Source organism: Astyanax mexicanus, chromosome 11, assembly GCF_023375975.1.
Source record: "Astyanax mexicanus isolate ESR-SI-001 chromosome 11, AstMex3_surface, whole genome shotgun sequence".
NCBI lineage: Eukaryota > Metazoa > Chordata > Actinopteri > Characiformes > Acestrorhamphidae > Astyanax > Astyanax mexicanus.
The window spans coordinates 1,956,839-1,973,350 of record NC_064418.1 but is presented as its reverse complement, the minus strand read 5'-3'; the positions used below and the strand labels follow the sequence as shown (position 1 = coordinate 1,973,350).

At 36.3% G+C, this 16,512-nt stretch overlaps 1 protein-coding gene across 7 annotated transcripts in view; it reads right to left on the bottom strand.

Moving 5' to 3' along the window:
- LOC103029480 (leucine-rich repeat flightless-interacting protein 2) overlaps nucleotides 1-15,322 on the bottom strand; it is a 37,488-nt gene extending 22,166 nt beyond the window's left edge. For 5 of the 7 annotated variants that reach the window (XM_022665676.2, XM_022665678.2, XM_022665677.2 and 2 more), the window contains exon 1: nucleotides 14,657-15,322. In XM_022665676.2, coding sequence (XP_022521397.2) covers nucleotides 14,657-14,746 — 90 coding nt within the window. In that variant the 5' untranslated portion in view covers nucleotides 14,747-15,322. The remainder of the gene's footprint in view (nucleotides 1-14,656) is intronic. The other 2 variants (XM_022665682.2, XM_022665681.2) reach the window with 1 other exon arrangement.
- Between the last annotated feature and the right edge of the window lie 1,190 nt (nucleotides 15,323-16,512).

Below are 16,512 nucleotides of genomic sequence, written 5' to 3'. Positions count from 1 at the left end.
GGAGAACTTTAAAAGGAGTGTCTAACACTGGAGAATCCTTCAATGGAACAGTGCAGTAGAGTTAACTGTGCTACTACTGCAGCATGAGTAACTGCACACACACCAGTCTGTATTTACACCCATTTTAAGAGTGTGATCTCACCAGCCAGACACAGCTCCCACAGCACCCCCACCCTTTAAATTCTCATGGGAAACGAGCTTACCAGTATTTGGCAGTGTGTTTGGTAGACACAGATGAGAAATAAGGCGCTCAGTAGTGTGAGAAAATAAGGAAACCCTGTGAAAAACTTTGTCTTTTTTTAAACAGATTTGATCACATGGGTAGTTATGCATTTATGATTTGTATTTACAGCAGTGGTTGCAAAGTAAAAGGCAAATACTAATACTAATTCTCCAATTCCAGTCATAAAACAAAATGCTTTTATATGCTTTTTTTGTATTCTTTTACTATTGCATTAATGTGCTTCCCCAATTTTGTCTTTCTCAAGCCGTCACTTCTCTTTTTCTGTGGGCACCGGGACAGGAAATGCTGTGTTCACAAAACTGGGTTTACGTAACAATCCATGTTCTCATAACCAGTAAAGAATTGTGGTGACGTGCTGCTCTCCAGAATTAACAGCACACAAGTCATTTTAATCAAATCAATGATAGATCATTTTAATCCAAAATAGCTAGAGAAATTAAAAATGCACACCAAGCAAAAGCCCAGATCTCAGGAGGTCAACCCCTTAACAGGCCAGTATTTGTCAATTTTCTGTCTGATTTATACAGATTTATATCGTCGCTGTCTAATGAAAAACAAGCATCTCGAAAACAGCGACTTTACAGGAGAGAGAAAAAAACCTTCTAAACATTCAATGGAAGTAAATGTAAAAAAAAGTTTTTAAGTATTTCTATTGGTCCATTCATCGAGAAATGTTGGCAATTATAAAAAATGTACAAAAATTGAGATTTTTATTGGACAGTGATGATATTCAAGCATTACATTAAAAGGTTTCATGTTTGATAATAAACATTACTAGAAATTATAATCGTAATTGTAAAAGGAATTATTAAAAAAAAAGTAAATACGTAACTTTAAAAATATAATGAACGATCATAAATTTGCCACTTTCCTAAACTTAATGTTAAAATCAGTATTTTCCTCCAAACCTTTTGTTTTCTTATGTTTGTCTAGTTTTTATGTCAATTATCAAACCTGCAGACTTAAGGTTGATTCCTGTTACTGATCTGGAATTATTAAGTGGAGTAGAGAGAGTGTAAATAAGTTATTTTACTGCAGAGAAAAAGGGTTTTGTACCTGTAGCCTGTATTGTGATATTATTTTTTGTATCATATCGCCAAGCATTACTTATAGGGTTTAAAATTGGCTTGTTTCCAGTTCTGTTCTGTATAGATTAACCAGTTAAGTTATCATTAACTGCAGTCCTGTACTTTTCACTGAATAATATAGAAGGTCCTGTAAATCTGCACAGTGGATTTGGCCCAAAAATAGCCTGAGATTTATCACATAAACAAACATTTACATTTTAATGAGCTGCCGTCATGCCAGTGTTGAGTATCACAATTGGATTGCAAATAAGTCCTTTTAAGGGAACGCGTCTCTCTCTGTAGCGGGAGAGGTGGAGATAAGTGAGTCAACAACGAGAGAGAGAGAGAGAGAGAGAGAGAGAGAGGGAGAGAGAGAATTAGCAAGAATGGAGAGAGAGAGAGAGAACTTCCTTCCCGTCAGTGACCGCAGCAAACTGTTGCAACACATGAACAACCCACTAGCAGAGTGACAACATCGCCATCAGAGACACAATCTACCCCTTTTCCAGCTATTGTGCTCAAATTCAATTCACTATTCACTACAGTAATTTAAAATAACCTCTTTCTTCTTTTATTTTTTACATTTTTATCCCATTTTCCCCCGAATTTACAAGGCCAACTACCCAACCCACTCATTAGGACCCACTTCCTCCATCACTACTGATGCTCCAACACCACGAGGGTTAAGAAGACTAGCACACGCCTCCTCCGACACATGTGAAGCCAGACTCCGCCTCCTTTGGTTTATGTTTTTTTTGCCGAGTATCATCCCAATGCGCTGGGAGGAAAGCGCAGTGACTCGGTTCTGATACATCAGCTCACAGACGCAGCCTTGTGCTGATCCACATCACCCTAGGAGTGATGAGGGGAAAGAGTGCCATCTACTGTACTGTACCCACACAGAGAAAGAGCAAGGCCAATTGTGTGTGTACTCTCTCAGGGCTCCAGCAGCTGATGGCAAGCTGCATGACCAGGATTCAAACCAGCAATCTCCTGACCATAGGGGCACAGCATGCCAACATGCACATCTAAGCCATCAGCAACATGAAGTATAATAAAATAAATTTTAAACAAAAAATATATAGGATATTCCAATGTGTTCCTCATATAATTAATGTTTTATTGAATTTAGCTGAATTCTATTCAGTGATCTGCTCACCCACAGTGTTTTATGCAGTGTTTGTCATCTTCAAATAAATCTCTGTGTGTTGAATATTCTGTAATTTTATGGGATAACATGAGCAGTGACAGCATGTGATTAACATCACATGATATCACATGGTCATCAAATGAACTACTCGCTGATCAAAACAAAGTTATATAATATAATCATTTCTGCTGACTGTGATCTTACTCATTATGTTTTTCTTAGCGGGGAGAGCCCATTCAAACGATTTAGTTAGTATGTGTACTTTCTTTGAAAAAAAAAAAAATTTTTTATTTATGATTCGTTTTTTTTTTTCTTTAAAAACATGTAATTGCGCTATGCATTTATGCTATTGTAATATTATGTATAAGAAATACACTTTACATGCATAACATACAGTTGTGGTCAAAAGTTTACATACACTTGTAAAAAAACATAATGTTATGGCTGTCTTGAGTTTTCAATAAGTTCTACAACTCTTATTTTTCTGTGATAGAGTGATCGGAACACATACATGTTTGTCACAAAAAACAGTCATAAAATTTGGTTCTTTCATAAATTTATTATGGGTCTGCTGAAAATGTCACCAAATCTGCTGGGTCAAAAATATACATACAGCAACAAAATTTGTCAATTTTGGTGATGTAGCGAGTTGTGTCAATCAAATTAGCTTCATGTCATGGCCTCTTCACTTCTTGTAAGTGATTCTGATTGACTACAGCTGTTGACTTCTCATGAGCCCATTTAAATAGGGCTCATTTGACCCAGTGATTAGACTCAGCTACAAAAGCTACAATGGGAAAGTCAAAGGAACTCAGTGTGGATCTGAAAAAGCGAATTATTGACTTGAACAAGTCAGGGAAGTCACTTGGAGCCATTTCAAAGCAGCTACAGGTCCCAAGAGCAACTGTGCAGACAATTATACGCAAGTATAAAGTGCATGGAACAGTTGTGTCACTGCCACGATCAGGAAGAAAACGCAAGCTATCACATGCTGCCGAGAGGAGATTGGTCAGGATGGTCAAGAGTCAACCAAGAATCACCAAGAAGCAGGTCTGCAAGGATTTGGAAGCTGATGGAACACAGGTGTCAGTCTCCACAGTCAAGCGTGTTTTGCATCGCCATGGACTGAGAGGCTGCCGTGCAAGAAAGAAGCCCTTGCTCCAGAAAAGGCACCTTAAGACTCGGCTGAAGTTTGCTGCTGATCACATGGACAAAGATAAAACCTTCTGGAGGAAAGTTCTCTGGTCAGACGAAACAAAAATTGAGCTGTTTGGCCACAACACCCAGCAATATGTTTGGAGGAGAAAAGGTGAGGCCTTTAATCCCAGGAACACCATGCCTACTGTCAAGCATGGTGGTGGTAGTATTATGCTCTGGGGATGTTTTGCTGCCAGTGGAACTGGTTCTTTGCAGAAAGTAAATGGGATAATGAAGAAGGAGGATTACCTCCAAATTCTGCAGGAAAACTTAAAACCATCAGCCCGAAGGTTGGGTCTTGGGCGCAGTTGGGTGTTCCAACAAGACAATGACCCAAAACACACATCAAAAGTGGTAAAGGAATGGCTAAACCAGGCTAGAATTAAGGTTTTAGAATGGCCTTCCCAAAGTCCTGACTTAAACCCCATTGAGAACATGTGGACAGTGCTAAAGAAATGGGTTCATGCAAGAAAACCATCACATTTAGCTGAACTGCACCAATTCTGTCAAGAAGAGTGGTCAAACATTCGACCTGAAGCTTGCCAGGAGCTTGTGGATGGCTACCAAAAGCGCCTAGTTGCCGTGAAAATGGCCAAGGGACATGTAACCAAATACTAATGTTGCTGTATGTATATTTTTGACCCAGCAGATTTGGTGACATTTTCAGCAGACCCATAATAAATTTATGAAAGAACCAAATTTTATGACTGTTTTTTGTGACAAACATGTATGTGTTCCGATCACTCTATCACAGAAAAATAAGAGTTGTAGAACTTATTGAAAACTCAAGACAGCCATAACATTATGTTTTTTTACAAGTGTATGTAAACTTTTGACCACAACTGTATTTATTAAAAACACACACACACAAACCTTTATATCTTACATAAACACACTAATTGAAGCTGTACTTAGTACATTTTACCACAGCAGGAAATTAGGAAGCCGAGTCACTTCTCTACAGCCTCGCGTCACACCCTTCCTGTACTACTCAACTGAAACCATTCACTGTACCAAGACCCTTACACACTCTCGCACACATAAAAAAACAGACACATTCAATCCATAATGCTAAATAACTAGATATAAGTCTGTTTTTTCACCTCTAATCCAAACCAGGATCCACCTGTTTTAAAATTTTAACAGTCTCTGTAAAACGCCAAATCTACTGGAGATCCTATTTAAACCTATAGTTATGAATGAATGAATGAAGTTCAACTTATATAGCGCCTTTCTAGAAACCCAAGGACGCTTTACAATTTCCATGTTTTTTTTTTTTTTGTTTGTTTTTTTTTACACACAAGCACATTACATCCACACACCGGTGAGAAGCGGCAGCCAATAGCGCACAGCATACTCTCAATCGGAAACGACCGTCCACCTGGAGGACTGCATCGAGCACTACAGCATTTACCCAGGACAGAGTGCCAATCCATATCTGGGCACAATCATATTGTCATCAATCATATTTACACCCACACAACTTACATACATACCACACATTTGTCACACATACACACCAGATCAATTTAGAGTATTCAATTTTTTGGGGCAATTTATAGTATCCAATTTACCTGATCTCCATGTTTTTGGACTGTGGGAGGAAACCGGAGTCCCCGGAGGAAACCCACGCTGACACGGGGAGAACATGGAAACTCCACCCAGATAGGGACTTGAACCCAAGACCCCAGGGCTGGGTGGCGAACGTGCTAACCACTAAGCCACCGTGCCGCCGAAGTTACACACAAAGTTGAGTAGTACAGGTCCAGGATCGGATCGACTCGTTTTTCGGAATATTTTCTTTTACTATCTACTGCAGACAATAGACATTGAGGAAGAATTTCATGTGCAGCATCATATACAACTTAGGGAAATGTACTGTATTTCACAAAGATCAAGAAAAAGTGGAGTTTAGCGCAACCACACCTTTAAGAAAATACTGATATATTGTATAATTGATTATTATCAAACATGTAGTGATTCAGAGTCTGACAGTGTTTTATTTAGTGTTGTGTTTTAACACTGGCTGCTAGATAAAAATGTTGTACTTCATTGTGAGAAACCCACTGTAAACATTTATTTTATTTAGATTTTATAAATAAGATACTATGCTGCTTACAGTATCTCAATATATTGAGATATAATGAGCTGTAAACCCCTAGATCCTCATGCATACCCTATTGCCAAGGTCCTGGCAATACGCAGCCTTACACTTCCATGAAAATTTTGATAAATGTGATAATAGAAACCCTTCTGCTCTTTAAATAGAAAACATCTATGATACATCTATGATACAGTGTCCCACAGTATGTGATGAATTAATCAATTAGGTGCCCCTCTAATGAAGATATGAAGATGTGCCCACCAGTGAATTAAATACGGTGTGATTCTTGGTAGGTGATATGATATGCATTTAATGGAATACAACAAAGGAAACTGAAAAATGTCAGTAATGACACAAACTAAAACAAAAAATAAAAATAAACTATTTTCCATTATTAAACTCACATCTATTCCATATACTTTCCATACTTTTTCAGTTATAGCCACATCAGCTCTAGAATGCGCATGCCCTATTTTTATTTTTTTCACAACTGTTTAGGAATATGTCCTCAGATGCAGATGCATTTTTCAAGGCTTTCAATAAAAAAGCAACCTATTTCAGCTCTAATATCAGTGAATTATTTTCTCATTTAGGTTGTGACTCAGAAAGTCCATGTTCTTCTCTATAATGCCTTTTTAAGGCACAAAGTCAAGACCAGTGGTTTATTTCTAAGTTCTTTGGCAGACCTGGATTCCAGAAGTAGAGTTCTTAGCTGTTATCAAAATGCCACATACCAGTACGCCAAATCACGCCGAGCTCTTATTCTCCCATGCTGCCCGTGCATGTGAATCATTTACCCCAAAGTAATAATAGAAATCATAAGACAGAGTCTCTGAGCAACAAGTAGCCAAAGATAGGTATGGAAAAATATGGAAACAGTAGGGCTGCAACAAACGACTATTTTGATAATCAAATAATCTGATTAAACTTAGTCTAATAAAAAAAAATAAGAGACCGATTAAAAATGAAGACTTTTTTATTTTACCAAATTGAAACTCTCTGGAATATTTTTGCACCAGGAGTAAAGCAGCATAAAGTTATCCAAAAGCAGTGTGTAAGACTGGTGGAGGAGAACATGATGCCAGGATGCATAAAAACTGTGATTAAAAACCAACCAGGGTTATTCTAACAAATATTGATTATTTCTGAACTCTTAAACCTTTATAAATATGAACTTGTTTTCTTTGCATTATTTGAGGTCTGAAAGCTCTGAATCTTCGTTTTTGTTATTTCAGCCATTTTGCATTTCTGCTAATAAATGCTCTAAATATGGGAGAAAATTTGGGAGAAATGTTGTCTGTAGTTTATAGAATAAAACACCAATGTTCATTTTACTCAAACATAAACCTATAAATAGCAAAATCAGAGAAACTGATTCAAAAACTGAAGTGCTCTGTTCATTTTTTACAGAGCTGTACATATGGATTGATGGCTTGTGATCATCCAGTTTCACTAATAAAATAAAACTAATAAAAACTAATAAAAAACATTAAATGAAGAGAAAACAATCTATAAAATCCAGCAGCTTATCCTAAAGAAAAGCCTTTAGCCTGGCCTCTCACAGCTGGCAGTGCTAACAGCTGATCTTTAGGGCTCTTCTATTTTTAAAGTCCTTGTCAGCTCAGAGCTCACCAGAGCCAACATACCAGCCGGTCAGTGAACAGCCCGTGTGAAACTCTACATTCCCCACACTTAAAAGCACAGACTTCCCTAAATTGTTGAAATTACAATACAGTACTGATGACCTTTTATATCTGACTGTAGCAGACACTTTTATACAGAGTGACTTACAATTTAATAATGTTACAGAGACAGACGAACATAGCATTAGTTGACTATTTTTACATAAGCACTATCTGGTCCAATTAAACTCTGGTTTTCAGGTGTGAAAAGAGAAAAGCGAAATCCAGAGAGGTTTGATTGTGGTGAAAACAGGATCCAACCGAACTATCAAATACAATCAAATATCCCTCATATGTGAGCTAAATGGCTGTTCAGGTGCAGTTTAATCTGATTTACTACTTTAGACTATTACTACGGCTATTAACTTATGCAATCTCTTCTGCTGCTTGATAAAAAAAAAAAAATGTTTTTTTTTTTTTTTTTTTACACTGAATGTGGTTAACGCATTGAATACTGTAAATACAGGAAGAGGGTCTTGAGTTCCAGACCAGTGCATATATTTTTAAAATGTATATCTGCTAACTTTTAAATAACTTTCTACTTTTACCACTCACATCCAAGCAAAGTTAGAAAGTTAGTTAAAAAAGCAGATACACGCTTCAAAAATATACACACTGATCTGGAACTCAGGACCGTCTTCCTGTATTTACTTTTTGCTCCTGCATCTGACAAACCAGAAGAGAAAGCACACTGTTTTTTAGGCTGTTTTCAGATTAGCGCTAGTAAAGGCCATCCAACAGCACCACACTGAGTATTCTGGTAAGCCAGGGCGCTATTAGCAAGCGCTTCATCCCACGTAGCTTGTTTTTCACCTTTGAATGCCGAAAGAGCTAGGGCTGGGGTTAGCAGCTAATGCTAATACTGCTCCAGCAGTGCTAGCTGGGGTTAATGGCATGCTACAGGCCGATAATATTCACCTCTGATCGGCAAAAGAGCAAACGCTTAGCGAAACTAACGGCTAATACTAATACTGCTCCAGCCTTAGTGCTGGAGAAACTTCACTAAAAAAAAACTCTCCTTACTGCTACTTTTACTCCTACTGCTCCTTAATACCTGACTGGTAGAATTCATACATGATGTGCACCGGATTAAAAAGAAGCACTGAATATTTTTGGGTAAAAATTAAAGGATTTTATTTGCACCTTAAGCACCCTTAGTAGTAGAGAATGATGTGCTTTCCTGGGTATGGACTTATACTCAGTGTGCAAGTTAAGAGTAGAACTGTAAGATCTTGAACTTTTCTTGGACTGTTGCTCTTAAATAACAGCAACATACCAAAAAAGATTTTAGGAAGTATTCACTGCAGCTTTACAGTGTGCACTGCAGCTTCCTGCTTAGCCCTCAGACTCCATAGTGCTAGTGTTCTCAAGTTCTCCTTTAACCAAACAAAACAAAGCACTGCCTGTTACAGTAGAACAGTAAGTGGACACACAAGGTCATTTAGAGGTTGGTCACTCAAGATTGTAAAATGTTGACTGAGAATTCATTTATTTATTTATTTATTTGGCACTAAAATATTTAAAACTAGATACTTTAACCTTCACTACTAATCTTTCTGCCATCTTTCTTTTGTTGCAATACATAAATTACAACAAATCAAAACATGCTGTTCTTGTCTAGTTCTGCACTTAAATGAAAAGTATAACACACTACAGTACAATTGAGAAAACAGTAAAACAAACTCCTATCTAAATTGCACACAGTTGAGAAAATCCCAACTTTTTAAACTATTCTCCTTGCTGGTTCTACTTGGAAAACACTTCCACAATCTTCAAAATGAGAAATATATATAACTGTAAATGTATACCTACACCAATGGTCTTAAAAAGGTACATTTGGTACATGGTCTTGTGATCAGGTACATTTCTGGTGTATTGCTATCTTGGCAACAGAAAACACAGGTGCGCCACTGACTGATTACAACCTACGCAGAAGTCAACAGTCAGACGTTTATTGCTATCTTGGCATAGAATTGTCCACACAGGCGCATCCTCAATACTTGTACACTCTCATTTGTTGCACACACATGGACATGCAGCTAGCAGCTATACAAATTTTCAACAATAGAATTCAGAATAAAATAATGTTATTCTACATCAATTTTGTACAGAAACCTGAACAAAATTATGTGTATAGTTATATGAAGTTTTCTGAAATTTCTCAATGTATTCTTTACTTGCTTGTCAAAACAAAACCTCAATGTTTGACATAATTAAAACTGACCAATTTAAACTAATTTTCTTTCCAATTTGGATAGGAAACAGGAAAGCGCCCATCCCCAGCTTCGACACATCAGCCAACAGACGCCTGTATTTTTTCCAGTATTAGAACTAGGAAAATGTTTATTGTTGCCAATTTTGGCCAAATAAGTTTATACCAATACATATTTGGTATAGTAGCCATCTGCTGCAGCACCCACCCTAAATTTGAAGAAAAAGAAATGATCAAAGATATGATTCCTTTCTATTTAGGTTAAACTTATTCATACACGTATACTTTAATAGCTTAGTCCTCACAGAAGAGAAGAAAAGAAATGTAACAGTGTTGATATTTGTGGTAACAGCACAGCCTTTTCACACTAAGTGCTCTATCTTACACCCTGCTCAAAGCGCTGCACAATGCTCACTGCTATCTTACACCCTGCTAACAATCTATTTTTTTCACGTCTTTCGCTTGCAATGTTTAAATAGAAACAGTGCTTGTGAATATATTTACACTGATCGGCGTGGAGGTCTGGAAGTGAGGTGTGTTCAGGTACATTTCTGGAACACTGATCTTGGTAACAGAAACCACAGTTGCACCACTGACTGAATACAACCTAGACAGACGCCAACAGTCAGACGTTCATTGCTACCTCACACTCTCACTTGTTGCACACACATGGACATGCAGCAGTGCATCAATCAATTGCATGTCAGCTTTGCAAACTTTCAGCAATAAACAGAATGCAAAATAAAATAACATTATTCTACAAAATAACATAAAATAGAATTCAAATTGTCATATTACTTGAATAGCCAGTTTATTCTGCTGAGAATAATTGGACACTGCGCCATTAAGATAGCAATCTGCCAAAGTCAGAGCACACCTGGCTCTTCTTAATAATTTTTTTTTAGTTTTTATCCCATTTTCTCCCCAATGTACATGGGCCAATTACCCAACCTACTCATTAAGACTCCCCCTATCATTAGTGATGCCACAACACCAGGAGGGTGAAGAGACTGGCACATGCCTCCTTCGATACATGTGAAGTCAGACTCCGCCTCTTTTCCAACTCTGTTTGCTGAATAACCCTCGGAGGAAAGCACAGCGACTCGGTTCAGATACATCAGCTCACAGATGCAGCCTTTTGCTGTTCCGCATCACCCTACAGGAGTGATGAGGGGAAAGAGAGAGCACCATCTACTGTACCCACCCAGAGAAAGAAAGCAAGACCAATTGTGCTCTCTTAGGGCTCCGGCTGCTGATGGCAAGCTGCATGACTGGGATTCAAACCAGCAATCTCCCGATCATAGCACCACCGCTTTAACTGTTAAAGGGAATGGTAAGTAATAGACTGATTGGTTTATTTCATGATAACACCATTTCAAAACTCACCTAAGACTAATTAAGAGAATTATAGCCGAGCAAGGCTTGCTTTTCCCGTCGTTACAATAGCAAAGACATACTGACATGCCCTAAATCAAGTTGCATGGTTGACAGCTCACCTATTAATTGTTAAAATAGGGAATTACGACTTTGAGCTGTTGGCAATGCCAACCTTAACTGAAAAGGCTGAGCTGAACTTGATACTTGGACATTTCCACAGCTCTGTCAGTAAGTAGAGGAGGTGGCTTTATAGTATAAACAGTTATCTTGGACGGAGTACAGAGCTCAACAGGCACCCTAACAAACCTGTAAACAGTGTCTTCCTCTGAACTTCTAAAACAATGAGACGTGAAGAGAGAAACAAAACATCCAGTCATCCATTAATCAATTTATCCCACAGACGAGAAAAACATTAGTGAACCTAATGCATGTGATACAAACCATACGCCCTTTGTTGCTTACTGTGTTATGACAGGATAGGGAAATGTTAGTGTGGTACAGCAATAAATCACTTATTGTGGAACTACTTCTTGTTGGAAGGTTTTGTACAGTAGAGTATTAATTCTGTAAACACAGCAGGGGTGCACTGAAATGTACTATTTCAGCATCTTCACCACAGTGTGTGCACACAATATTCACACTGCAGAATTTCGCATGTCAGGTACAGGCAAAAAAAAACAATACATAGGCCTGTCACAATAATTGCAATATCGATTTATCGCGCAATAAATGAATTGTGATATCGTCTATTGTGCTTATTTCTATGTTTGTTCAAATACATAACAGTGAACAGTATTTTAGCCAGTTATGCTTCAGTAACTGCGACTCCACACACAAAGTGTGGATTAAATAAGTATATAATTCTCAAACTAATTATAATAAATGATTACTTTAAATTTAGTTGTCTTTAAAAAGTGTATAAATAAAATTGCTTTTTTATGTTATTCGGTTATCATTATGTCAGTGGCATTTTAATAGTCTTAAAATTACAAAAATATTGTATATCGCAATAATTTCTGGAACAATATATCGTCCACAAAAAAAATCATATCGAGACAGGCCTAACAAAACATTATCATTTTACAGTTTCATCCATGTTTTTTTTTTATAATATTACAACATTACAACACAGTCCACTCTGAATAATATGACCAACTCCTTGCTACTGCAGTTCTATGATTACAGACTAGGGCTGCAACTAATGACTAACTATTTTAGTAGTTGATTAATCTGTCGATTATTTGTTTGATTAGTTGATTAGTCGCGATTATTTTTTGTCATGCCCTCCATTTGAGAACAGCTAAACATTTTGGCCTCAAGACCAATTCTGCAGTACATTTTGATCATTTGAATGACCTATATTAAACTAAAACTAAAAATAAGAATATAAACTATAATGCTGTATCGGATCCATATGCTTACCAGAAGTATAACATAGTATCTAGTATAGTATAATAAAGTATGCAATGAAACAAAAAAGACGATAGTATGTAATGAAAGAAATACTAAGTGATCCTATATGGCTAGATACGTAGATTTTTTTTTCTAATACCCTGCAGCCCTAAACCACACACACTCCACACAAAATACAATATGATCTGTGTGTCTTTGTTGCTTTCATTATATCATTGTTTTCATTATTTTCTATATTTAGCAGTGCAAGTTGCCACAAGTGCCAGTGTAACTTTCTCTGCAATGCCTTTTTGTGAAGCTAGCGTTATACATTTCAGCTGTGTGTTTCTGCATGACACCAGTCAGTACATATACAAGTCACACAAACGTGGGCAGGCTGTGAGGTAGGCCAAAAAAAAAGCTTTTTTTCCAAGATTTGTCATGCTTCTTTGATCCATTCATCTTGACATTTTGCCACAATTTAGGAACAACTAACAGATTGGAAGAAAATGTGTTTTACATTAGCTAACATTCACAATAATAAATCAATAAACCACAGGACAATACTCAATCCTGTTACTGGCACGCACTCCTGTTACTTTTCATGTTAAAGGACTAAAAGCAACAGGACTAAGTTTTTTTGCACAGAAAAAAAGCAAAAAATATAGCACAAGCAAACAAGAGATTTCAGAAGCAAAAGTGTTTAACAGCAAAATCCACAGAAAATCCACAAAAACACCAAAATAAAAGCCAAGAAAAGCAAAGCCAGGAAACATCCAAACTGAAATAATTCTCAAAATATCTGCAAACAATAATAAAGTAATCAAGCATAATGTAATAAATAAATTTGCTATATATATTGTTTCTCTTTTGAATTTGCTACATACTCTTTTTCCTTTTGATTCTTAAAAATGTAAATGCAGATTTTATTTTATTTTTTATTTTTTGCTTGTGCAATGTGCTTTTGGCAAAAAATTTAGTAATCCATAGTTTACTGATTGCTATCGAAAATATAATAGGTAATAAAACAAATAAATGTTCCTTAAATAATTTACTAAACACTTTAAAATGTTAATTTTAAACACTACTGAACACAACTCAAACCCAACATACACAAACATTTAGAAAGTAAAAAGATCAGCAGGTTTTCGGTCTCTGGTGGATTTTTAAAAGTTGAGATCAGTAGGTTATTTGTTTTCTGACCAAACTACAGCAGGAACACATGGTCACAACATGGCGCGCGAGCGCACCTGTCACTTGACACCTGTGAGTTTGTGTCAGCAGAGTGCTGAACTGTGGCTGGAGCATTAGCATTAGCATTAGCACTGCTGGTAACTCACTCATTTATTTTACAGATTAAAAGCTTAATGCCATGATTTAACACAAGATCTATCAGCTAATAATGAGATAAAGCTCTGCGATAATCTTTAGAACAAACTTTAACATTCAACTTCAAAAAACGAACTTACAAATTAAATAGAACAGTCACAGGATAGGTTACTTGACCTATAGATATATTAATATAGCATACCCTTGTAAAAGAAACATATATATTTTTAATATACTATATTTTATTATGAAAACGTACATACTTTATCAAATTAAAATATGTACTTAAATACATGCTAAATGTACTATTTTGGTACAACTAATGGCAACTTAAGTATATTACAATTATAATTAAGCTATATTTAAGCACCAAAAATCATAAAAAAGCATTAGAATATGATTTCATGAAACTTCTCCAAACTTGTACATTTAGTACAAAAATGTACATTTAGTACTCTTTACCTAATTTAAACACACTTTTAGTGCTCTTAAGTAGGCCTATACTTCCTTTTCACATGGGTAGTTATACAGTGAGTGGCTAAATATGAGAATATGAGAAAGAGAAAGAGAGAAGGGAAGAGAGAGAGAGAGAGAACCACGTGGAAAAGGACTGACTGACCCAGTAACAACCTAACCTAGCTAACAGCCAGTTGTTTAGCTAGTAATGTAATTGGGTTTAATTATTATTATATATATATATATATATAAAACATATAATAAATACATTAAATGTTGTTAAGTTTTAGTGTAGTTAGCCTGGTAACTAACTGCTGCTAATAATAGCAGTTTAGAGGTTTACAAACAAACAGGATAAAACAAGAAGTATCCTACAGATCAAATGCAAATAAACACAACCTGAATAAATATATATAAAATATATAATATATATAAAAAATGAATACCTCTCTTGCAATTAAATTCAGAGCATCTCCCTCAGCGGTCAGCCCATTTCTGCTGGTGGTTCTTTTTCGTCCTGGTCCTTGAGAACCCATTATATTATCAGCAGTATTGTTGTTGTTGGTTTAAAGGTGAAGAGATGTAGAGTAGAATCCACCTTTAAAACACCTTCCTCTGTGATTTCTTTTCTCTAGAAACTTCTCTCCATGAACTCTCCAGGTTTCAGAGCTGAGCTGAAGTGCTGTGGTGGTGGTGCAGCTGGTGGAGGTGGTGGTTTCCCAGCTTGTAGACTTCAGTCGACTGCATACATCCGTCTGAGCTTCACTTCCTGAGCTGTAAACTTCACAAACTCCAGTAGAAAAGCGCGAATATCAGTCGTGTAAAGCCATTCACACGAGTTTCACTACTGCACACACACTGCTCCACGCTTTATAGGAGGCAATAAAACTCCCTGTAAAAAAAAAAAAGTTTCTCTGCTCTTTTTTCTTGTGATTTTTCTCTCAGGAGATACTTTGTTTCTACTCGAACTTCCTCTTTACTTTCAGCTGCTACAATGTCGCGCCGTTTAAACACTTCAGAGAGAGAATAAAGGAAATCCGTCAGGCCTGAAATCAGTCAGGTCTGAATCGCGTCAGTGTATTAAACTGAAATAAATGTGTGTGTGTGTGTGTCTCAGTTTCTCAGTGTGTTCTCAGTTCAGTCAGAAGTGGGCTGTCCTGCTCTATCCACGCCCTCCTCACTATTTTTGTCTGATGCTAAAAACAGATCCCTTATGTTGCACTTCACTTACAGTTTATTTTCCAATTGCTAAAACACGATTTTGTTTAAAAAAGAAAAAATAGGCTGTTTTTATCAAAATACATAAGGACCAGAATGGCACAGAATGGATGTTTGTTGTAACTCTTTAAAACTAAACTTAATTTTTAAAATCTTTTTTTTTTTTTAAACTATTATTAACTATTATGTATTCCTTTGATTTTCTCTCAAGAATAAAGTGTTTATTTTAAAGAAATGGTTATAGACTGCATGTTAAAATAATCTTTTCAAAAAGACCCAAACCTGAAATTGATCAAATTTATTATTATGCAATTTATTAACAAATAGATAAATGATGAACCAAACAGAATTGTTGGAGAAAAAAAAGTGGTTTACATTAACTAATATTCACATTAATAAATCAGTAAACCAGGGGACATCACTCACTCCTGTTACTGGCACTCAGTTCTGTTAATGGATTAATTTAAGCAACTTGACAGAGTGTTGAAATTGACCTTCTCAGTCATAGTTAACTCACTCCTGTTACTGGCATTCACTCCTGTTACTGATACTCACTCCTGTTACTGGCACTCAGTCCTGTTACTGGCACTCAGTCCTGTTACTGGCACTCAGTCCTGTTAATGGATTAATTTAGGTAACAGGACAGAGTGTTGAGATGGACCTCCTCAGACATAGTTAAAATAAGCTCAAATATACAGAAAATCAAATGAGGGAACTTAATTTGGGTCTTCCCACGGTCTTCAGAAGAACCAAATATGTTTTAAGTATACTTTTAAACAATATACTTAAATGCATTTTTATTTTACACAGGCAGGTTAGTAGATTAATATTTTGTACACAGTAAATGGAGTGCAGTCAAAACAACAGTCAATTTCTGCTTGCGGGCCTGCCCTCCTTAGATTTTTATAGTTATGCGACAATGTAAGTAAATTTAATAATAATAATAATAATATTAACACAGATAACAGTATAGTTGTGCATATAGCACTATCTCTCTCTCTCTCTATATATATATATATATATTCATACTGTATATTTTGTTTGATTGTTTGTTAATGTCAAGACTGTATGCAGCAGCATACAA